This window comes from Poecilia latipinna, unplaced genomic scaffold, assembly GCF_001443285.1.
Source record: "Poecilia latipinna isolate Pla-1442-1.1 unplaced genomic scaffold, P_latipinna-1.0 Scaffold1720, whole genome shotgun sequence".
In the NCBI taxonomy this organism is placed as follows: Eukaryota; Metazoa; Chordata; class Actinopteri; order Cyprinodontiformes; family Poeciliidae; genus Poecilia; species Poecilia latipinna.
In genome coordinates this window covers 117,580-142,032 of record NW_015114336.1, presented here as the reverse complement: position 1 = coordinate 142,032, position 24,453 = coordinate 117,580, and the positions used below count along the sequence as shown (strand labels likewise).

At 39.5% G+C, this 24,453-nt stretch overlaps 2 protein-coding genes and 1 non-coding gene across 4 annotated transcripts; 1 reads left to right on the top strand and 2 right to left on the bottom strand.

Annotated features, from left to right (window-relative positions):
• Window positions 1-2,039: 2,039 nt before the first annotated feature.
• On the bottom strand, window positions 2,040-4,526 carry LOC106964787 (transcription factor Sox-14-like). Its single transcript, XM_015060485.1, has one exon. It carries the CDS (start codon window positions 3,313-3,315, stop codon window positions 2,605-2,607), a length of 711 nt encoding a protein of 236 aa, XP_014915971.1. The 5' UTR covers window positions 3,316-4,526; the 3' UTR covers window positions 2,040-2,604.
• A 5,749-nt stretch (window positions 4,527-10,275) lies between these two features.
• Window positions 10,276-10,347, bottom strand: trnap-ugg (transfer RNA proline (anticodon UGG)). Its single transcript has one exon. It is a non-coding gene; the product is annotated as a tRNA-Pro (tRNA).
• Window positions 10,348-11,647: 1,300 nt separating this feature from the next.
• Window positions 11,648-23,962, top strand: septin2 (septin 2). Of its 2 annotated transcripts, none has more exons than XM_015060496.1 (13): window positions 11,648-11,824; window positions 12,690-12,736; window positions 14,128-14,242; window positions 16,871-16,957; window positions 17,052-17,175; window positions 17,269-17,403; window positions 18,114-18,231; window positions 18,344-18,445; window positions 18,564-18,709; window positions 19,305-19,427; window positions 21,732-21,792; window positions 22,755-22,872; window positions 22,948-23,962. In XM_015060496.1, exons 2-12 carry the CDS (start codon window positions 12,713-12,715, stop codon window positions 22,833-22,835), a joined length of 1,116 nt encoding a protein of 371 aa, XP_014915982.1. In that variant the 5' UTR covers window positions 11,648-11,824; window positions 12,690-12,712; the 3' UTR covers window positions 22,836-22,872; window positions 22,948-23,962. The 2 variants fall into 2 exon arrangements, with proteins under 2 accessions (XP_014915982.1, XP_014915983.1); XM_015060497.1 differs by having other exon boundaries at window positions 11,649-11,824; window positions 19,305-19,388.
• Window positions 23,963-24,453: the final 491 nt, after the last annotated feature.

Genomic DNA, 24,453 nt, shown 5'->3' with positions numbered 1-24,453 from the left:
ATATATGCTGCTTTAAAAGGGCAGAGAAACTGTGAACGGAGCAACCTAATGGTGGCTGAAATCATTTTTGATATCGCATTGTATTGTAACCTAGTTATAATGGATTGTATTAACAAACTGATGTCATTTTAATTGCATTCATTTATACAGATTCAGGTCTGTACTAAACTGGATAATTCTAACACCTGTAAAGGTTTTCGTGTAAATCATTTCATTATAACAGTCTACATGTTCATGGTGGGTGATGCTCCATGTTTTCTAACTAGTTCTTCTTCCAGGATCGTCCTGCATTTAGCTCCATCAAATTTCCAATGGACCATCAGAGAGTTTCATGGTCAGACTGTTCTGAGCCGACACAAGGTTTGTTCATCTAACAAAATGCTCCCTGGTGCTGAAATGTGTAATGTGGCTTTATTTTCCCAATGAGGTGAATTTATGCAGCTGTGCCATCAGGATTGACATAACCCAGTTCAGAACCTGAATCTGAATATGTGTAATAATGATGACCCAGTTTGCTTTGGCTGATTTAAGTGCAAAGACACAGTTGGTGGATCAGGAGGTCCTGCAGCAGGATGTATTAAATAATTACTTTAAGCAAAATCATAGTTGAACCACTACATGTGTTCCTCAAAAATAAATATTCCTTTTTTAAATGTATACTTTCTTATGCTGATCAAACATTTTAGGAATTTCTAATTATTAACCCATGCCAGTCTTTTATTTTGGGTTAATGTAAAATGCCTACATTCTTCTGGCCACTGGACCCGTTTTCATCTTTCCACCACACACAGTAAGCAGGATGGTAAGAGTAAAGACATCTCCATAACAACCATTAGCTGTTGACATGCCAGCTAGTTGATGCTAGGATAAAAACCTCTTTCTGTCCTACCGTCACAAATGTAAATCCAGTAGGTTGAGTGAAGAGAAGACCATAAGAGCGAACCAGGAATAAAGATGATCAAAGATTATCTCTTTATGTTCCAATCTTGTGAAATGTTTATAGGAAAAGACTAAATAGGGTAACATTCGCAAAAGGGGGTTGACTGAAGTAGGCTACAACTTCTAATGTTGCCACCAACGATTTAGTTGAAAAAATAAAAATTGTTTTGAATCTGTCAGTCCTTCTGCATTAGAAGTTTGTTTTTAGGGGTTTTATAAAGTTACCAGGGAAACCAGTAAATATGGCCGACACTGTAAATGCATCACTTAGCGGTGAGAATAAATCACCGAGGTTTACATGTGAGGGATCATTATCACATTCCACCTGTGAAACCAACACAGCTCCTGTTTTCCCTCCTCACTTTTAGTCAACAGCTAAGAAGGAGTTTCCAGTTCTTCTGTTGTCAACCATCGCCTGATCTCCTCCCCACACAGCAACAGATCTCACTCAGCTTTCATCTGTTGGCGTAGTCAGATTTCCGTCTCAGCTCTCGTTCTGTGATATGGTTGTCAGAAAGATACAGAACTGAGGCTGATCAAAGTTATTTTTGTGACTGCGGTAAGAAAGACTATCTAAATAATCCTGATTAACAAATTATTGAAATAATCAATTAATGTAGTAGTCAAATAATAGTTAATTGAAAACACACTCATAAGCAATAATTAAGGTGAAACTGTACAAAAATGTACATCTTGGAATTAAGACAGATATTAAACATCTCTTTCCATGTCCACAAGTGACATACTTTTAATTTCACCTGGCTGAATTATTTCCTTATTTGCATTTTATAGTTTTTCAATACTGCATAAAAATAGGTTCAGAGGTTAAAATGAACAATCAGCTAAATATGCCAATTTTTTAAATCCAATTTATCGATTAATTATATCACTAAAATAATCATTAGCTGCACCTTTATCACATAGAATATTGAATGTATATATTTTTATTCTCTTTAAGCTCCAAACAAACATGATCTACACAGAGTGTGGTCAGGTTTATTTTTCCAAAGATGACCGGAACAGTTTTATTTACAGAGAATGAATCACACAATAGACTCTGTTTATTAACGAGGAAACTGCTTAATTGGCTGCATTTTGGGGGGGATGTGCGCAAATGCATAACTTTCATTAGTATAAATAGAGAAAATTGTTCATGGTTTTCTTCATCTTCACAGTTTTGAGCATTGACTGTTTTGTGTTGTTTTATTACATGAAGTAGCCTCTCTCTCTTTAAATAGACTAAAGTTCATTTTAAACGCTACTCTCTTTAAATGGCACCAGATTCATAGATTTTCAGCTCCACAGATATCATCTCAATATACGGAGTCTGTTTTATTCGCTCGTCAAACAATGAAGCATCGCGTTCAGGTGAGAAACAGAAAAAAATGTCAGATTTACGAAAGTCGTTCAGAACAGTGTTTTTCTTCCCTTGGTTTTAAAGCAACATCATGAACGTGATTACATTGTCTTAGTGCATTTTTAAGTAATAAAAAACAGATATGTTCTCACACATTAAATAAAACCTTCAGTTGGTTTTATTTTGTTTCTGCAAAAGCTTGGAGTTGTAAGATTTTACTCCTCCGTTCTCCTTTGTACACTTTTCCAGCCACATTTGTTGATTCTTCCTCTAGAGGAATATTTGATAGATTTTTGTTTTCCAGTCTGTCACATGCTGGGGGAGTTTGATGGCGCGTATGATGAGTCCACGGCGTCCTTGCTCATCCCTCCTGGCAGCAGGATGTAGGCCACCTGAGGGTGCAGGGAGGCTGCGGGCCAGGCGCTGCAGCTGCAGGGAACCACGTACCCGGCTGGGCTGGACGGAGGCGGGTGCTGTCCGGGGCTCGCCAGCCCCCCGAACCCTCCGCCCTGGTAGCCGAAGGCGTGCGCACCGTAGGGCAGCGCGTGCGGCATCTCCGCAATCCGCTGGACAGCTCCGGTGCTGAACTGCGTGACAGGCTCACAGAGCGAGAATGAAGAGGGGGAGGAGGAAGAGGGAGAGAGCAGAGTTCTGGGTTTGTCCCCGGAAACGATCAAAGAGTCCAGGTTAACCCCTTTCAGGTGTTCCGCTGCGTCGCCGAGCAAAGACGGCAGCGGGAAAACCAAACGGTCCCTCTTCAGGGGGCTCCGGGGTTTGCGCCGGGGTCGGTACTTGTAGTCCGGATGCTCTTTCATGTGCTGAGCCCGCAGCCGCTTCGCCTCGTCGATGTACGGCCGCTTCTCCGGGTCAGAGAGCCGCTTCCACTCCGCGCCCAGCCGCTTGCTGATTTCAGAGTTGTGCATCTTGGGGTTCTCCCGGGCCATCCGCCTCCTCTGCCCTCTGGACCAAACCATGAAGGCGTTCATGGGCCTCTTAATGTGATCCACAGGTTTTGCCATTTTTACGGGCTGATGTTATAAATGTAAAGGGAATCAAGTCACCCCTCGGAAAAGCTCATGCTCCTTTCGTGCGTAAAAGCAAAAGCTGCTGAGGGGGGAAAAGTCCAGAAGCTGGCTTAGTTTCGGAGGATTCGGGGAACAAAAAGTCCAAACTGACTGGAGAAAAACTTGAACAGTGAAGCCGAAAGACTGAGTGAGTGAATGAATGGGGACCACGCGGGACCGAGTGAGCTTGTTGTGGATGACGCAGAGCATGTCATCCACTCATCACCACGCGCGCTCTGACAAGATGGGGGGTAATGGGCACAGTGGGGATTAAAGAGGCCATATAATCCTTTAAGACAAAATAGGAGTGTAACTACAACTTTTTTTCCCCACTTTTTCTCACATTGTCCAGAAACTTTGCTGGATTTTACTGGGATTTTGTGTGATGACCAAAACAAAACAGCCAATACTTGGGAGGGAAAAATCCCACGAGAGACAGTTTTTAACATTTTTTCCGAATGCATGTGTTTCTATGCAGCCTCCTTTACTCTGATACCCCAAAACTGTGGAATGGTTTACCTTTATATATCAGACAAACTGAGTCTCTTCAAGCTTTTTTAAAAAGTCTTCTCTTAAAGTTTATCTTTTCTCACTGACTTTGAACTTGAAGTTTCGATTTTTACAGTTATTGTTATTGAATTTACTCTTAGTATTTATTTATGGGTGTGGTGTACAACACTTCGGTCAACTGTGTTGTTTTTAGAGTGTTTTATAAATTAAGCTGGAATGTGAAAGGAATGATGCCCATAAATAAAACGAATAGCTGAGAACTGCCTTCAGAAGAAGCCAAACTTAATTTATTTACGTTTGTTTGACATGACAACTTCTTAAGCTTATATTTACTTGGATAAACTTAACAAATTAACTACGTTTTTTAAAAGCTAGATCGCCGTTTTCTATTCTCAGTGTAAATAGACTACCAACACATGGGTGTCCACATAAATTGACATGTTAAGCAATGAAAGCATCGATCAGAGAAGCAACCACACTGTAAATGCCGCCTTCGAGACACAGCTCCTCCTTCACTCCTTCAGACTAGCCAGCATTAATTAGCAAATACCTGGGGGATCTGCTGAACTCAATGTAAAAGCTATTTATCAGTGCAACTGGTAAAAACGTTGTTAAAGAACTAGTGTTTTTCTTTGTTTTATCAGAGCAGAAAAAGCAACAGGAACCAGTAGAAAGATGGATCTGTGTTTATTGCTTCCATCCCCAATCTGAATAAATAATCCAGATATAATAATTTTTCTTAAAAGTCTGAATGTCCAAAGCTGAGCAAGACGTTGAAAAGATGTGGAGCTACAGTTGAAGATTAATGCACACCATATGTTTCAGATTTTTAATCGCAAAATATTTTGAAAACCACAAAATTATGCAAGACTTTTGATTCTCTGTCACATTAAATTCGAATGAAAATCCCCACAGTATGTAGTTGTAGCCTGACAACTACATGTTGTGTTGTCCTCAATAAAACATAAAATATTTGAAAATCAGACACCAGACAAAGTGAATCACAGTAACGTCATCAGCCGGTGTAACGCTGAACTGATGCGGTGAAGCTACCAGTAGCAGGACAGCGGAGCTGCGCCAATAAGCTACAAACACTGAAGAGAAGGAGAGCTGCCATCAATACAGTTCTAGCCAAGCATGGTTTAATGTTACACAATACAGTTTTAGCAAGTTGCTCAAAGTCTAAACTGGTATTGTTGTGCATTTAAGGTGCAAAGTTTACCTTCGACCAAACGGCCCCCAGAGGAATCCCAGCGCCCCCCTTTTGTAAAAATTTCCGCCAGCGCCCCCTGCCGTCCTCTGAACGCCCCCCGGGGGGCGGTAGCGCCCACGTTGAGAACCGCTAATCTAAAGCAATCCAGGCCTCTTCAAGGGCAAAATAACCTGACATAAAAGATCCAGTGGAGCACAATAGACTGGAGGTGGGGATGATAAGATGTTTTTCTCTCCCTGTCCAGCGGCTGGGAGGACAGCCAGGCTCAGGCAGCTGATCTGCCTCCTTGCAGCTGCTGTTATCTGCTTTGCTGTGGCTGCAGGCAGGCAGGCCTCCACATGGGAGGCGCAGAGACAGTCACCCTGCAGAAGAACAGCAGCTGGAGGACGACAAAGTGTGCAGAAATGATCCGCTTCTTTTTGCTCTCCACAAAGGCTTTGGTTGTTTTAAGTGGAAAAATTGTCTTGTGTTGTTTTGTACCTATAAGTGTTTAGAGGGACTTCTAAGAAAGGGCAGCGTTTCAACTCCAAAGAGATGAGGTTGGTGGGGGAGTGGGGGGGAGATAAAGGAGGGGGGAGAGAAAGCGCCTGCAGCTCAAAATGGCGGCCATAATCCGGTTATCCTCTAGGCTCTAAAGATACTGGTCCTCTCTTTAGGAGACTATCTTTTCTTCTTATGTCAAAACTGTCCTCTATGCACTCAGGTGGATTAGGGAGTCACAGTGTAGAAAGAGGCTGGCAGGTAGCGAAAGACCCAGGAGTGAAAAAGCAAATAAAGGACGAGACAGAGAGACAGGCTGGACATTTCAGACAAGGGGCATCCGAGAAAAAAAAAAAAAAAAACGGAATCTAACAAAACAAATCAGCTCCGATAAGTAATAGAACAGCTTCTTTATTTCCTCCAACAATCCCCAGTCACTTCCCCATCTCCAACGATTTGTCATAAATCTTTTTGATTTGTCTTTCTAGTTTAGTGTTCCCAACAAGCAGGAACCTCTCTAATGGGTTTCCTGATTCTCCATCAGCCTTTACCAGTCAAAGGTCGTCTGGATTCTAGAAATATCATCTTCAAAGTATTTTAGAGTCCAATGTATAGAATGTGATCGTAATCCTGAAAAAGCTGTGGAGCAGTAGAAGCATCACAAAAACTGGAGGTTTTTCCCAAAGTAATGAGAAGATAAGACAGAAACTGGTCAGGGACAAGCGATTATTTCTATGGCGTTCTGGTTAGGCAACTAAAATCTGCTGCATTCTTCTCGTGTTTGGACTAAAAAAGTGAGGCTAAACCACAGACGTGTCTCTAAAAGCACTAACCTTTGTCCACAATTCCAAAAGTTGACACAACGACATTATCATCTGTTATGAAAAGAACCCTATAGAGTGAAACACGGTGGAAGCAGGATCATGACCTTGGATCTTTTTTCAGATGGAACAGGGTTTTTGTTAAAGGGGCAGTATTATGTATTTTCTAGGCACATGGTACCATATTAAAGCACAGTCAAGAACTATGTAACCTTCAGTTATAAAAATACCATATATGTCAACTATAATTAAAAATAAATTTCACTTTGTAACAACACTTTGAAATTGGACCTCTGTCTGTTTAAGAAACTCCTGCTCTTTCTGAAACTCCACCTTCAGGAAGTCATCACAGCATGGCTCCTCTATTAACCCTTTATCAACGTTTTTACCAGCACTTCACTGAGAAGTAGCTCCAATAATGAGCTGAGCAGATGCGCAGCTCCACCAAATGTTTGCTAAGTGCTGCTGGCTAGTCTGAAGGAGCAGAGTGGGGGAATTGTGGGGAAAGCCTCAAAAAAGTGGATTTTACATAATATCCTGAATATATTATTGATAAATCTAAAATATAGTGAGGACAACGGTCTCAATAAGCTGAAGCAATGTTGGAATGAAGAGTGTGTCAAATTCCCTGCTGATGAAGTATTGCTTTCCATGCAATGCTTTTAAAATTTTTGGTTTAGGCATTTTTAAAATAAATAATGATCATGTTGTGTGCTTTTGTAAACTTAAAGTTACATTTAGATAATTTCACAACCTGGCAGAGCAGTGATTGTTTATTAAAACTTTTGTATTTTTTATTTTTGTAATAATACAGTACTCTGAACTAACAATTATTGTCAATTTGTTGCTTTTTTTAGGAGAATCCTTCAGTCTGCACTGAAGCTCAGCTGATGAACGCTGGCTAAAGCATTTCTGTTAGATTTAGAAAAGTTCAGATGTGCTTCCACTCAAAAATTCTGTCACTTCAGCTCCAAGTAAAAACTTTAAAGTCTAAAAAAAACATTTGAGTTTAACGCGGGCTTCTGACACCTCTGAGTAGTCCATTAGGATACATTTCAGGGGGAAAATCCCCCGAAGATTTCCAACACTCTGCGAAGGATTTCACTAAATCTTGTGCTTATACTCATGATACTTAGGAAAAGTAAAGCGCTTTTTAATAGCTTTCCTACTGACACATTGATGGAGGAATACGGTTTGGCTTCGTGGCTGAGAGCTTCAATCCCAGTTTGAGGGTGGGGCCACCGCTTGATATTAACACACTCCCTCCAACATGCAAGGATAAACCTGGGGGCCACATTACTGCGATGGCCCCTTTAAGCCACCGTGTAATACAACCGAGTCAGCAATCAATGAGATGCATTTTTACAACCGGGCATTTGTCAGTGACTCAGTGCCACACAAGAAAGAGATTTAAAACATCCTGCAGGAAATGAAAGTGCTGCTTGGAAAGTGAAAGGTGGCATCTGAGCAGGCAGCTGCTTATTTCTAAAAGGACATTTTGGTTATGATAGGAGAATGAAAGTAAATATTATTTTCAACAAAATAGTGGTGACAAGCCTTTTTCAAACACATTCGTTTGACTAATTATCCAGTTTTGCAAAGTAGGTTTTAAATAGAAATATAATTCCTCCTTCTTGCACACAAAGGCCAACGTGTTTTATGAAAGGGACAGTGTTATGTAAAATTGACTTTTTGAGGTTTACATCATGTACATTATTCCCTGATCAAAAACATACCTGGAGTGTTGCCTTGATTTTTTATCATGCATGTTTGAGAAATCCTTAAATGGTAACCGTTCAGATGTGAACCTAGCCCCACCTTCAAGGACGAAGCTCCTCCACGGAGCTGCAGCTTCCAAGCTTCCCAGCTTCCACCTCACAGAGAGTAGGCCACATTCAGCTCCTTCAGACTAGTCAGCATCAATTAGTAAACACTTGGTAAAACTGTGCATCTGAGCTCATTATAACAACGCTGGTAAAAACATTGTCAAAGGGTTAATAGATGAGCCATGCTGTGATGACTTCCTGAAGGCGGAGTTTCAGAAAGTCCAGAAGTTTTTAAAGAGACAGAGGACCAATTTCAAGATGTTACATTGCACAAGTCAAATTTATTTTAAGTTATACTTGATATATTTAGCATTTTCATAACAACTGTAGGTGACATAGTTACTTGGTTGTGCTATAAAATGGCACCATGTACCAGGAAAACACATAATACAGCCCTATTAAGATTTTAGGCAACAATAAGTTTGTCTATGAAGCAATTATTAACAAAACTACTAATTTAGATCAAAATCATCAAGTTGGGACACCACCTGACTATCAGGAAATCATATGCAAATAGTTTTCAGTGTCTGTTTTTGCTTATGAATACCAGCCTGCTAAGGCCTTACCAGCCCAGGATCCTGGGTTGTTTTAATTTTTTTTTCAAGCCTCTATTGTCTTTCATCCTTTTTTTAAATTATGATATTAAATTAGTCTTGTTTTAACTGATATATTTTTTTCTTTGTTAAGAGAAAACAGCAAAAACACTGTGCTGTAAAAATGAAGGGAAACATCATAGAGAGACTGCCTTCTCTCTCTTTGGAGAACAGGATTAGAGCATCAGTGTAAAACACAGGAATTAACAGCAATTTCTTCTCCTATATAACTAGGGTGGATAAAGGAAAGATGAACTCAAAAATATATAGAAACTCATACATATCACAATGCTTCACTACAACTAGTGAAGCATTGCGCCAGTAAGAAGCTTATGGAAAAAAATAGGAAGAGTGTGGGTCCTGTGAAGATGATGTTGCACCGTAGCAGAAGGAGAAAGGGAGCAGTATTTACCAAGACAGCGGACTGTCCTGAACTCTTTTTATAGTTCAGGACTGAGCCAGGATGGAGGGGGCCTGAGGTTAGAGACGCTGTCACAACAGCAAGCTCAGATAAGCTCCCAGAGAGGAGACAGAAAAGCATCAAGTGAGCATATTTTTTAAGTCCCCTCATGCACTTCCTGAGCAACTAGATAAAGATTTTGTACAAATAGTCTCAGGAAGACATATTAGTCTCATTTGACATCTTGAAAAATCATTGGAACTATTTGCTGTTACATGATATGCAGCCTGTAGAGGGAGAAAGAAGTGTCAAAGACTCAAAACTGCTACTCAAGTGTAACATTTCTTTTCTTGAAAGCAGAAACATCTTTCTCTTGAGCTTAAATGTATCGAAGCATTGTATAACCAGGTAATGACATCCTGCCTCATTCTGGTACCAAAGAAAACTCCCACATCAGTCATCAACGGGTAAAGATCTTTATAGAGTTTGAGTTGAACACTGCTTCAACAAACCCACTGTCATCTGGACAAAACAGGCAGCACTGAGAGGATCCTATTTTAGTTCCAGTGTATTTAACACAATTCAGCCTGATCTGCTTTGTCAGAAGCTCCAAAAATAAAGGTGAAGGCCTCAACAGTCACCTTGAGATGACTACCTCACAAATAGACCACAGTTTATCAGGTAATAACTCTGAAAAAACTTTGATAAAATAAGTAACAATATTTTGTTTCACTTTGGCATTAGCAATGTATTTTGAATAGAAGTGAGCTGAGCTAAAAAGAAAACAAATTAAACTCTTTAAGTAAGCCATTATCCGTACCACAATTAGTTCATCCAACGAACACAAACACCAAATAGTAGTTCCATCAGAGTCCACAAGAGGTCAGGATAAACTCAGTTCTACAGAAGGCAAACATACCCCTTTTGCGTTTCATCGTTAAGATCCGTGCAGTTATTTTTGAATTCTAATTTTATATTCAAAAACGAAGTAAAACGTTATTTTATCAAGTATTCTCCGTGTACACTAGCAGATATATTTTACTTATAAAAAAAAGACAAACACAGAAAAACAGGGCTCGTCCGGGATTTGAACCCGGGACCTCTCGCACCCAAAGCGAGAATCATACCCCTAGACCAACGAGCCAGATAACAGGAAATACGAAGTAGTGCTTATAAAATTAGTGATAGCCTTATATACCGGAAATACATTGTTTTATTTCTTGTCATGACGTATTTCTATCTATTCTATCTCTATTTAACAAGCATTAAATGTGTTTAATTTGTGGAAGTGACAGCTGTTTTTAAAGCATTGCTACAGATTATTTTTACATACTTCTTTCAAGTCTGATCTGTCAATTCTCCTAAAGATCTAGTTTATTAACAAGTCTTTATTTCGAGACAAAAAGTAGTCCACACCATTTAGATTAATAAAATAAAATAAACAAATCATATATTATGAGTTATGTATAACTCATAATATAATATAACATAACCAATTAAAGAAGTAACCCTTATTTAAATTATTATTTAAACTTAATCACCAGTCAAAGAAGGGATTCCGATCTCTGGCCGAATAATTGGTACATCTCTACAAACTGTCTGGTAGAGCAGAGAAGGAACCATTACCTATCAAGTAAGGATTTTTCAAACAAACTTCAACTAAATTCAATGCATTATACTTTATTTATTTATTTATCTCACAGAGAAAGTAAATGTCATAACTCATACCACCCAAGTCTTCAAAGAATGGATAGTGATGCTTCAAGCAGAGAGGATCTCTGGTAGCAGTCAGTCTCACAACAAATCTGAAGCGGCCTCTGGCTGAAGACTGTTGCTGCATAACAGTCTCTTAACTGTAATGGGATCCAGGCAGCAGAGATTATATTCTATACCAACATGTCCTGGATGACATCATCAGTTGTTGCTAAACTCTGTTAATCCACCTTATTTGCTTTAGGTAATTTTTCATACATATATTTTTACTATTTATTTATTTAATTATTTTAGTATTATTGGATGCTTGCAATGAAATTTCTCTCATTATGTACATTTTAAATGTGAATAATAAGTCTGTCTGTCAATAAATTGCACAATCTGTGAAATTATTATTTATAGTCATAAATATGGATATAAGTATCTTGTAAAATAGTGAATTGTAATTTACTTTAAATAAACCAAAAAGTCCCACAAGCTTTAGCATAATGAATACTGGTTTTGCAAACTGAGCTGAATTTCAGAAATTTATCCTGGGCGCAGGCTGGAAATTCATATTTACATACACTTTTTCCTCTTGTTAAAATGTTATAACTCTAATTCCATACTTTTAAGAACCATATAACAATTAAAATACAAAATGAAATTCGTCAGCAGGTATTTTTTCCATTATAATGTGTTTCTAGCTGCTCCAGGACGGTAAGAACCGAGCTAACGGTACTGGCTGCTGAGCTGTGCCTGCTCCGCTCTCCCTCCTGGTGCATTGTGGTCTCTGTGCTAAAGGAAGCTGCTTGCACCGGAATCTGAAGAATTCGAGGTGTCCGCCAAGTCTGCGTTACCTCGGCAGCTCGTCTTTCCTCTCTCCGCACCTCTGTCTTATTCTTCACCACCCTCCCTGTTGGCACACTGTAAGTTTACCCGACACTATTCGGGACTTCATCTCTTATTTATCACCGAGTGTCTCTGGCGCGGCGTTAATCTCGGCTTGGTGAACGGACGACGCTAACATTAGCCATTTGAGATAACATCCCGCACCAGAAGCTACGCGGCTACCTAAAGTCGGCTAACGCTGCGCTGAACTGTCTAATGAAAAACTTGCATGGGTTGGTAGTTCGATAAACACTATGGTTTATCTGTCCCGCTGACCTTCGTTAATGTAACTAAATAGCTGGGGGCTAATTACCCGGCTAATTTCAGTGCGTATTACATCATTAGCTAGCTAGTAATGCTCATTCTAAACTAAATTAGCCAAAATGAAACTAACTCAATCCTTTACGCAAACAAAACTACAAATATTTTCAAACGCATTATAAAATAAATGTAATTTTCCACGTTTATCTTGTATTATTCGCCTTTGATTCTCGACGTGGGTGTGTTCACATCCCAGCTTCAGCTCATTAAGACTGTTTTTGATAAAGTATACAAGATTACAGTAATCAGACACAGAGAAGAAAGGCTCGTGAAGCAAATTACAGGGATGGGTGGATTAATTTAAGAGGCATATCTCAGTCTCTGAGGCTTAAAGTCGTATTGCGGAATGGGGAGGCAGCTGCGATGAAGGGAAGCAGCTTTTTGTGGTGAGATGCAGCACTCTCAGCCATTCTGAGCAGACTTCCTGTCTCTCATACACTGAAACCTTTAACTGACAACATGAATAACTTGCAAGGCAGGAAATCGTTCAGAGGTGAAATGTGAGGACGCATTTTTAGCATTAATGGTGTTTCAGTCACATTGTTCTTTAAGCAGTCTGTTCATTCTTATATTTTTTTCCAGGTTGATCAAGGAGGAAAGAAAAAATGTCTCAGGCGGACAAAATGAAGGTGAGCCGTCTAAATGTCAAGGCTTATTGTATCTCATGACCTCGAGAGGTGCGGGCATTACCAGATTCCTACTTCTCGTGATGCTCTGCTCTGCTTCGTTGGCAGATCAACCTGATATAGCTTCTCCTTGTGCCTGAGTTGATGAGGTTTTTAAATATTCCAGTTTATTCAGTCTGAATCAGAACTGCATGCTGGCTTGTGCAGGTCTCATGACCAAACCAAACAACCTCTTGTAAAAGCACGCAAAATACATCTGTTATGATAAGAGTTTAAAAAAAACACCAATCAGAGATTTCTGTGGCCAATTTCCAATGATTTCATAGCACTTTGACCGGCCAATACTGATGTTACAGATTTCTCTTTGACAAAAACCAGGGAAAAAATGTATTTGCTGTATAATTCAAACAGGAGCAGTGCCTCTAAGAAGTATTTACCCTTTTTGGATGTTTTACCCTTTCGAAAATGAAAAATGAAAGTATTCAGCATAAAAAAGAGCATAAATATTCACCTGTTTTTAGTTTTTGTTTGCAATCTCAGCAACTGAATGAATGACTGAATATAGCATGAAGCACTTTCAGTATAAGTGTGGGCCGGTTGCCATTTTCTTTGATTCAATGTTCTACCTAAGATGAGTTTGTCCTTTGCAGTAAAATTTTGCATGATTGGTTTATTGTTAAAAAGGTAGAAATGACAAAATTGATCATTTTAATGTTTTCAAAATGGAAACTAGCACCTCACTGAATCCATAAGTAGTCCAGCGTGTTCAGATGGAATTGGACTAAATATTGGATTGAACTTTGCTGTGAAACTTTCAGATTCCTGTTTTAGGAGTTTAAATGGAGCAGCTGAAAACTCCTGCTTCTTCAGAACACGGCATACTCAGCATTGAACATCCACACAGAAGAGTGATGCTTTTAGCGCTCAGCTTCAGTTTGTTCACTGATTTGGAAAAATGTTGGACTGGCTGGTCAAGCGTAAAATCTGCTTTACGAAACCAAACAGTCAAACGTTGACTTCTTCTCGTTTCTCTGGAATGAATACACACTTTAGTTATGCTTTGACCTGGAAACATGCAGCTCAGTGAGTGAGGAGCGACATCCATAGCTTTGTCTTCGTTGTGTTTGAAATGGCCTGATCTTGGGCCTTTAGGAACAGGAAATGTCTTTTGGAAATAATGCAGAGATGTTCCAGCCGCCCTGCTTCTGTAAATAAAATGTTTTTTCATAAGTTGATGTCTCCTCTGTGATGGCAGATGTAGGTCTTCTAATTGGCTGTCGTACTGATGCCTGATTACATTCTGGTCTGGATGTGACTCCCAACGAGAATGTAAAAGGCCTCTGCCCTCAGTGTTGTTTTGGAACAGTCCTGACTTTCTCCTCTAACTCTCACAGCAGGGGCAGTTCACCAACCCAGAGACCCCGGGGTACGTTGGATTCGCCAACCTTCCGAATCAGGTTCACCGCAAGTCAGTCAAGAAAGGTTTTGAGTTCACCCTTATGGTTGTAGGTGAGTATATTGTTACTTTCTGTTGTGCGAAACTGGTTTTGTCAGGCCTGAGGAGCGATAGTGATAGCAAGTTTTTCACTGGGTAGTCCGAGCTTTTAGTTCATATCTTCGAATCACATGAATGTAGCTACTCAGCTGGGCTGAGCTGCGATGTTAACTCCTGATGTGTGTGTCCGTGTGAACCTCTGGGATTGTTGGGAAAGGGGAGGAAGATGGGGGGGGAGGGGGAGGGTAGAAACTACCCCGAACACGGCTCATCCTTCTGCTTTAAAATAAACCAGAGGAATGCAGCCTGTGGGCCTCGAGGGACTGATTCACACAGCGAGGCCTTCTGCTCTGTTCACTGTGAGAATACTCACTTAGTATTTATCTAGAGCAGGAATCTGGATCATAAGCAAATAGACTTTTCCTGTTTTATCAGCATAGCTTATTCTTCCTGACCACAATAGCAGTGATGAAGTTACAATGAAAACGAAAAAATGATGAATCACCAAATGAAGACAGTGTTGGACTTTTGTCTGCATATAATAATAATAATACAGTAACTTTCTACACGTTTCAGACATTTTGATTCTGTCACTTGGTAAAGATTTTAGTGGGAACCACGGGACAAACATTTCTTCGTAAAACACAAGCTGAGACACAGTATCTTGACTCATTTTATTCTGATTATTTAAGCTATTTGGACCACTTAGCTTATGTTGAATATGTTCACATGAAGGTAGAAATATTCAAAATGTTTTTAGCAACTCATATAAAACTGAAAATTTAAAAAAATTAGTTGGAAACGCTGGTAAATATTTGTGAAACCCATTAGCTAATCAGCTAATGTTCTAATTTTGCGTCTACTATCTCTTCAAATAGTAGACGTTCCTATTCATGCTCTTATTTTGGAGTGGGTGAATGTTTACCCAGCGGTTCCGTTTCCTCTCCTCACGTTGTCCACCGGCGATGTGGTGCAGCAAATAACCTTTAATCTGTTCCCAGCAACAGAGTTAGCAAAACTTAACTGAAACCACAAGTGAAAGGTTTGCTCTAAAATCATTTCCTGAGTCACAAACCACACAAGGCAGTGTTAGTTAAAAATATTAGCGAGAGAAACAAAAGGGAAGAAATAATAATGATGCGATTAAGAGTAGGTCATGCCTTTCTAAATGACATTGTATGTTTAATTGGGAGGAAAACATAATGATAAATGTGAAGGATGGGGAAGGAATAAAAATGTAGAACATGTATGGATGAATTGTAAAATATGAAAGGGAGAGATTGAGAAAAATAATAAGAAGGATAGCACAAGTGACATCCGCTAATATCAGCGATGGATGATAAAACCGCCTCTCTCGACTCACTGGGGGTTAAATTTTGCTACCAAAACGATCTGATGGGACGCTGGAAAAGACTGTTGATGTGTTCAAGTTGTGCTAAAAGCTGCTAGCCTATCAGTGAAGCTATTCAAGCCTAACATAGCATCTCAATGCTAAACATGTAGCAGCAGTGCAGAGGTCTCCAATGCTAACATCAGCATCCACAGTCCACATTTCTAAAGAAGCTCAATGAGTGATCAGGACTTCCTGAAACCCTGGAAAGCTGATTGGGCAGAACTTTGCTCCAGTCTGATGGCTGATTAACCTGAAAAACATTAAAAGCAACACATTTCTTAGTTGTTGAGCTCGTATGTCTGTTTGCTCAATAATTTAGCAGCAAAAAGAGTTTCTGAATTTAATATATTGCTTTTTTCTCTGATACAATTTTTGACTTGGTCACCTGGGTTAGTGGACTCAGATGGTGTTCACTTCATTAATCTATGCTGCTGTCAGGACAGTAATGGAGGAAGCACAGTTCTATGTTCTGTAAAAAGCAGTGAAGAAAGAACATTGAAACATGGTTTCACTTCAGCATCGTCTGTGAATGTGGAATCCAGAGACGGTTTCAGGGTCTGACCTTTTGGGTTGTGAATAAACCATGGTTTTGGAATGTGTTTGATAAACTTAGACTTACTTTATTGACATTGCACAAATAAATACAGAACTGTTTTTGTAAACAAAATGTTGCTTAGCTACCGGAGTACACAGAAAAAATATAGAAAAACTATAAGTGTGCCTAAACTCCCCTTTATGCTACTGACCATTTCTTCAGCAGTTGGGATGATTTATAGGAAAGATTCGTATTAATTTAAGAAAGGTGTCATGTTTCAGGTTTTCCTGAAACTATAACTTGTTAAACCCGGTGGTAGGGGACCAGGTCAGTCATCTAGCAACATTCCATGTTTTTGAGTTAAAAAAAAAAACGTTTAATGTTGACAGGAAATTTGAAAATATCACTAGGTAATTATGTGTTATGGAAGACATTACTAACATTACCTAAACACAGACTATAAAGTCTTAAAAATGACCAAAAATAACAACTAAAATAAATAGAACAAACCATTTTCAACCTTGTGGGACGCAACTGAAGCCTGGTGGCCCACCAGGCTTAGAATACCTGCCCTGTGTTTCTACAAGCCCTGTGTTTCTGTCTCATGTAGAGTTATTTCTATTTATTTTTCAGCCGTTTCTCGTTAAACCTAATTTTTTATGCAGATCATGTCGTGTAGCACAGATTTAAAGTGCATTATCTTTTTGCTTACAGGTGAGTCTGGGCTCGGAAAATCCACCTTGATCAACAGCCTCTTCCTTACTGATCTTTATCCTGAAAGAGTCATTCCCGGGGCAGCAGGTAGAACACACACACACCTACACACTTTTAGTTCCATCTTAAATCTGCAGTTAAAGTCCTATACCATCTGCATTGTGTTTTGTCTCTGTAATAGAAAAGATTGAGAGGACGGTTCAGATCGAAGCATCGACTGTAGAAATAGAGGAGAGAGGGGTGAAGCTCCGCCTCACCGTCGTAGATACTCCAGGGTACGGAGACGCCATCAATAGCCAAGACTGGTAGGAAATCACTTTTACATCTAATGAGTAGATATAAGTTTTACTCGCTCTGTGTTTAGATTTTATTGCCAATGTTTCCTTCTTTTGATCCAGTTTCAGCACCATCATCGCCTACATCGATGACCAGTTTGAGCGCTACCTCCACGACGAAAGTGGCCTAAACCGCAGACACATTGTAGACAACAGGGTTCACTGCTGCTTCTACTTCATCTCCCCTCTGGGCCACGGGTGTGTGCCTCCTTACACACCGACACACATGCAAACACTGCTTATGTTAGAGTAAATGCTTCAATAAATTAGCCTGATTTTCTTAATTTTAGGAGGTTGGCTGATGCTTCAATGTGAAAGTGATCTTATGTATCTTTGTGAAATCAGCCACTGTCCCCCTTTTTGCTCTCCAATGACAGACGGTTGACTGTAAGCCCCGCCCACCAGGTCACATCTGCATGTGCTCAGTTAACAATACTCACCCCATGGCTACCATCTTAGCAACCTTGTTGCTATGTTTTCTGACAGAAAAATTGGTATCAGCCTAAATGGGAACGGTCAGGTCAGGCTTTTTAAAGATTGGTGATCAGGGCCTGAAAAGTTGAAATGAGTGGCACCAGATCATGTGTGATTTATATGGGATGGAAAGAATTAAATTTCCAGGTGGATTGCAACTTGCAAAATTTGAAAAGATCTAGGTTAAATAAAAAAAGAAATGGTGGTAAATTGCTCAGAATTTGTCTCATTGTATTAATTGTATTGCAGTTTGAGTTATTTACATGTTAAATGTTTGATTGTGCTTTCTTCAGTGTTTTCTTCATGTATGTGTGGTTATGTTAAGGAAAGCTTGGAAAAAAAAACTAAATCAATGATCGGCCAGAAAACTTCAATCAGTGTAAAATAATTTTTCTCTAATATTTGCTGACTTCTTGGTTTCCTGTCCAAACCAGCCTGAAACCTCTGGATGTCCAGTTCATGAAGGCCATCCACAACAAGGTGAACGTGGTTCCGGTCATCGCCAAGGCCGACACGCTCACCCTGAGAGAGAGGGAGAGGCTGAAGCGCAGGGTAAAGTGTTGCCACGTCTCCACTTCCTGTCTCACCATCACAGCAACTGGGAATTATATCTGGAATGGCTTCATAACTCTTTTTTTTCTTCTCTTTTTTTAATAATGCTAAGATTCTTGATGAGATCGATGAGCACGGTATCAAGATCTATCACCTCCCTGACGCCGAGTCGGATGAAGATGAAGACTTCAAAGAGCAGACCAGGATCCTCAAGGTTGTTGATTCTCCACACCGCAGCTCATTTATCATATTCAGTATCAGATTCCTAAAGTCGTCTTTTCACTTCAGGACGCGTTCCATTTGTAACATGATATGCTACTTCTCTTGTTTAGGCTAGCATCCCGTTTGCAGTGGTGGGCTCCAACCAGCAGATTGAGGCCAAAGGGAAGAAGGTCAGAGGTCGCCTGTACCCGTGGGGCGTGGTGGAGGTGGAGAACCCAGAACACAACGACTTCCTGAAGCTGCGGACCATGCTGATGTAAGAGAGCAAAGAGCTGAAACTACAACTAGCATGATGACAAAATTTTCTGGAGGATAAATTGTCCCAGAAATGATTGAGAAATGATTGCGATAAACAACAATATTGTTGCTTTGAGATAATTTTCAAGTAACGATCTGAGATCTGAGAGGAATGTCTTTACTGTGCTCATTTCAACACTTTGTTTTTTAAGGTGCTTGAACTCTGTTAACATTTATCTCTGGGAAATTCTCTGGAAGTACCTGGAATCCAGCAAGGGTATTTGTTGAGATTGTAAAAGATCTTATAAATTCGGGACCTGTCGTCGACTCAAGATTTTTGTTAAATACTGTATGCACTGTTTGAAGAAATAAAAACAGTTTATACAGTAAAGCAGAGCAGGACCAAACTGTCTGTTTTTACTGCAGAACTACTCTGTTACTCTGCTGGTAGCATAGAGCTGTTGAAAAGGGGAAAACGACATTCCAATTGCATAATTGACTCTGTTGACTTCAGGCTGCTGCCATCTTAAAGAAACCCTTAGAGGGAAAACCGTCCGGCCTAAGTCTGTGTAAATATCTGTGAAGCTCCTAACTTGGTTGCTGTTTTCCCACAGAACCCACATGCAGGACCTGCAGGAAGTGACCCAGGACCTGCACTATGAGAACTTCCGCTCGGACCGCCTCAAGCGGGGTGGCAGGTTGTCCTCCCATGGTTACGTTCTCCCTCTGTCTCCTGCGTACGTACCTGTCTGCCTGCCTGCTCTGTCTCCAGCTCCCCCACTTCCAAACAGCAAACCTCCACCAATGACATGCTAGGGTTCACAAGCTGCGTTTTCATCGCAAATGTGCGCAAATCTGTCAATATTTTGCTAATATTGGGGAAAAACACAATTTCGCAGTTGCTGTGTTTCAATTAAAAAGGAAAATGAAATTAAAATCACATGTGAATAAGCTAGTTCACGCGATAAGTCATTAAAAATAATGGCAGCCACTGATGTCAACCTGGATTCAACACGTTGGAATGAAACACAACATTTTATAAACTGAGAGCCTTGGTAAAGCCAACTCCACATTGTCTGGAAAAAAAATCAAACAAACCATCATCCCGCAATCACTTCCTGTCGTCTTCTTCATTGTTTCCGCCAGTAGTAACATCCGGCTGTTGATCACATGCGAAAAAAGTGTTTCTACTGCACTTTTGCGGAATACATCTATTTCAATTTGGCTGAAACCCACCTCATCTTAGTGCAAAAACGTTTTATCGAAAAACACGAGTTTTTTTTTATTTAATTTTTTTAAAGTTGGCGCGTTTCAGTTAAGCGAATTTGTTTTCATAATTTCAATTTGCTCAACTGAACAAATTGTACTGAACAGAAACACAGCTATGGACACATGGTGGGTATCAACAATGTTGAATTTAGCACTTTAGCATTACCTACAACTAAATAATATGTTAGCATTAGCAAAACTACTTTAGGGTTAGCACAGCTAACTTTTTAGCTAGCTGTATCCATTTTCCTTTGGCAGCAGTATGTAGAACTGATGCTAAGAGTTGTAGACTTTTTTTAAGAATTAGTTCTGCTGTTGATGACAAAGCATGTGTAGATAGTGTCTGTAGATTAGAATCAGGATGTGTGTGTGTGTGTGTGTGTGTGTGTGTGTGTGTGTGTGTGTGTGTGGTGTAACATAGTTTGGTTCCATCATGGAACTGGTTTAGCTCTGTGTTCTGAAGTCAAGCACAGGAAGTGGTTTTTGCTGTCTGACTGCTCCGCCATCTGTCCACTGATGGCTGTGCTGATCTCCACTTGTGGCCAGGGGGAGGTAATGTTTTTATCATTAGAGGGGAGGCAAGCTGTTCCCCGGACTTCGGCACTAATTACTGCTTCTTATGGATCTTCCTGCTTTGGACTCTTTTTGATATTTGTCTTAGAGGCAACAAGAACACTAACCCACTAACCGTTTTCCCTCTCTCAGTTTGGCTTTTGTCTTATTTCCCTAAAGCTGCTTAAAGCTGAGTAACAAGCGCTTCCTCACATAGTGTTTCTGAGCAGACTCTGTGTTAATAATAAATAAATCAGTGCACAAAGCAAATGGCACCATATTAACCTCCCTTACTGCTTTCAGCTTCATTTATTGGGTGTTCATATAAAATATTACATGTTGGTAATGCAGCCTATAGTGAGTGAAGAGTGGAAAATTACAACGAATGACTAACTTATGAAATAATTATTCAAATCAGGGATGAACCGATCCACTTTTTTTACTTTTGATATCGATATCTGAGGTTTAGTATTGGCCGGTCTGATACTGAAACACAACTGTGTTGACTTAAAATGTTTATTTAAAAAAAAACTTTTAAAAAACAGACATAAATGCACTGAATTCCAAATTAATTTGATAACTCTGCACTTAAATACACCAACAGCTTCACAAGCTTTGGTCAAACATGTAAAACAACTTTCATGTCAGTGTAATTAAGAGTAAAACATCCAATGTAACATAAATAATAAACAAACTGAAACTGACAAAAAGATTGATTATGTTGGTCAAACATATAAATAATAAACTCCAACAAAAAAAATAATAAGGCATGATGTCACTTAGAGCACAAAGCATAGAATTAGACTGAATAGATCTGCTCCTGTGCACATTGTCACCAATACCCGATCTAGAGTTTTTTTTCAGTATCGGGACTGATACAAATATTAATATTGGATCAGTGCATCTCTAATTTATTTTTAAAACTGGAGATAAATACGCTTATTAAATGTAGAATTAATTGTATGTTCTTTGAATAAATGTATTGATTTCATTTTAAAAACTAGATATAATAATTTCATGTTTGAAGAAATGTTTAATAGAAATCAAAACATTTAATTCTTTATTCAATTATTTTTGTATTTACTTTCAGTATTAGACAAATTAACACATTTAAAGTAATTACTTCATAAATTATTTATTCATTGTAATTTGGCTCTCTTCACTCACCATGGCAACCAGCGGTAACATGAAGCCTGACTGAAGTTGTCTCACCTGTGCAGGAAGGCCCCGGAGCCAGAGGAAATGGACAAGGACATGATTCTGCAGGAGAAGGAGGCTGAGGTTGGAGTCTGACCAATGTCTGACCGCTTCATGAAATGCATTATTCATGCATACTTCTAACTTTATTTTCATAATAGCCATACTTTTTGTGAATACACTTATCATATATTTGAAAAAACTGAGAATTTGCTAGGAAAAAAAATTAGATTTTTATTCGAGCGAATATTCAACTTTTGGAGCTCAGAAATTTGCTCTTCTATTTTTATATACAGTGGCCCTAATACGCCATCATATTTATGCCATTATTTTAGGAAGGTGATGATATTGAAAACCTGTCCAGTACTGGCCTAGAAACAATCCCAGAGGTTTTCCCCATCCTCCTCGTCTCCCATGGAAACCTTGAGTTCAAGTAAACCAGATTCATTAGTTGCTGTTTCCAGCATGGCGTCTGGCCATTCTGTCAGATTCTTGGCCAAAGCTGATTTCCTGTGAAACCAAACAGACCCACAACAAAACGCCAGATTCTTTGGAGCCAGATGGAAACTAAAAGATCCGGACCAGGAGTCTACAACATTTATAATCCAAACGTCCTCAGTCCAGCTGAATAAAAATCATTTAGAGCCACTAATGCTACATGACCTCCCAGAAAAAACGACCTTATCAACAGCTCACCTGAATGAAGGATTGACTTCTCTAGTCATGCCATGTTTCCTTTTGAACGGTTTCTTCCATCTCTGATTGGCTGATAATCGGTTCTGACTGATCCAAGTGGAAAGTCAATCAGTTCCTATCATTTTTTAGGCTAATTTAAGATGGTCTCCATAAACTATAATGGTTACAACTAATTGTCCTTTTTAGCGTTTTTGCACTTTCATTCAATTTTGCTTTTGTCTGAACAGTCGTACATTTTGTTGTTTTGATGTTAGGGATCTGTGATGCGTTCGATGTGCAGGTTTTTGTCGTCGCTCCTTGTTTTAAGTTCAGATTCCATGTCTCACCTCTGGATGTTCTGTGTCATGCAGCTGAGGAGAATGCAAGAGATGATCGCTAAGATGCAGGCCCAAATGCAGAACCAAGGAGAGGGAGATGGCCAACATGTGTAGAAGGAAAGAAAAAAAACATAAGCAAACATCGTCTTTGGTAAGCATCAAACCAGGAAGTGTGCTCCGGTTTCTGTTCCCACAGCGATGTAATTTTCTTATCATTTTCTTTCAGGTGGATTTCAACCGGCAACCAACTGATCCCTAAAGTTTAGTTCCAGATAGAATCTGAAGTCTTCTTTTTTTTTTTTCTTTTTTACATTTTGTTTGATATACTCAGTGTTATGTTTATATATTTACATATAAAACTTTATTTTCTTTCTATTTTTTATGCATTTTTTTTTTAATATGCTTAGATGAAGTCAAGTCATCCATCTCACTCAGATGGTGGCCCACGTTTTGCTAGGATGTTTCTGTTACGTTTATTTAATTTGTGGACGACTTCTGTTCAGAAAGCCAAAGTTTTGCTGCATCTGTTCAGAGGTTTGTGAAAAATACTTCCTGAGAGAGCCACCTATGGTGAGAACTATTAAAAATGCCTATAATCTCCCCTTTTTTAACCTAATGTTCCACATATATGAATTTTCCATTTAATAGGACCTATCCTGCCAGTGTTAGCCAGTTTAAACTCTCTAACTGGACCCATCCTCTAACATGTAAGCGTTCAGAAAGTGACAGTTTTAAAGGATTAAAAGCGTTCAGCCTTCAGCCACACCAGGTAGAAGTCAAAGGTTTTTATTCAGGCATAGTTGAGGTCAGGTTTTTATCCAGTAGTGCTGTTCTCAGATCAGTGTAGCCATATTAAAACTGCCTTTCACTGTGGTTAAGCTGAGGCTTCTAACAGTCTTCCTGTGCACCTGACTGGAGTACCGAGACATGACGTCTGTTTGGTGCTTTAAACTAACCGGGTGCTTTTACTCATGTGAAGTGTTACGTGGCGCAGCAGTAGCAGTGAGTGTGTTCTGTGTTAGATGGAAGTGGTGAATTGTGATGGTTTAACCTGAACTTCTCCCAGCTGCTGAGAGCTCTGGGGTCAGGAGGTGACCCGGCGGGGCCAACGTTCCTCAAACCAGCCAAGATTTGGGTTCTCCACATTCCTCTTTTGTGCCGTTTCTACCCAACATTAAGTACCAAATATTGTTCTTTATGCATATATTGAATAAAAAAATGTTAAACTTTCAACAAACTCACTTGTAATTTGGCTTTTTATTTATATCTTTACAATCTTTGAAATAGTGCAGGGCATGTTTCCCATCAGGCCGACTGAGGCTCATCGCACGAAAGGCCCTTAACCTTTAAAGGGCCAGTATTATGTAAAATGCACTTTATTTTTAACATGTCATTCCCTCATCACAAACATACCTTAAGTATTGCTTTGATTTTTTTCATGCATGTTTGAGTAATCCTTTAATCTCCCCTAGCAACCATTCAGCTGTTTGAAACACCTGGGTGGACCTAGCTCCGCCCATGAGGACAAAGCTCCTCCTCAGTCCTGCAGTTTCCAAGCTTCTGCCCACCCTCCACTCGGCTCCTCAGACTAGCAAACAGCAATTAGCAAAAACCTGGTGGAATTGTGCATCTGCTGAGCTCATTATGAATGCTGATGTGATGAAGGTGAAGTTTCAGAAGAGTATTTAAAGAGACAGGCCCAGTTTCAAGGCTTTAAATTACACAAATTTCT

What these genes read in the sequence shown, in the direction of transcription:
- LOC106964787 (XM_015060485.1), bottom strand. Translation starts at nt 3,315, where the DNA reads ATGGCAAAACCTGTGGATCACATTAAGAGGCCCATGAACGCCTTCATG.
- septin2 (XM_015060496.1), top strand. Translation starts at nt 12,713, where the DNA reads ATGTCTCAGGCGGACAAAATGAAG. An exon ending in GCCATCAATAGCCAAGACTG is followed by an intron (nt 17,176 to 17,268) that starts GTAGGAAATCAC and finishes CTTTTGATCCAG; the next exon opens with TTTCAGCACCATCATCGCCT. An exon ending in TGCAGGAGAAGGAGGCTGAG is followed by an intron (nt 21,793 to 22,754) that starts GTTGGAGTCTGA and finishes TGTGTCATGCAG; the next exon opens with CTGAGGAGAATGCAAGAGAT.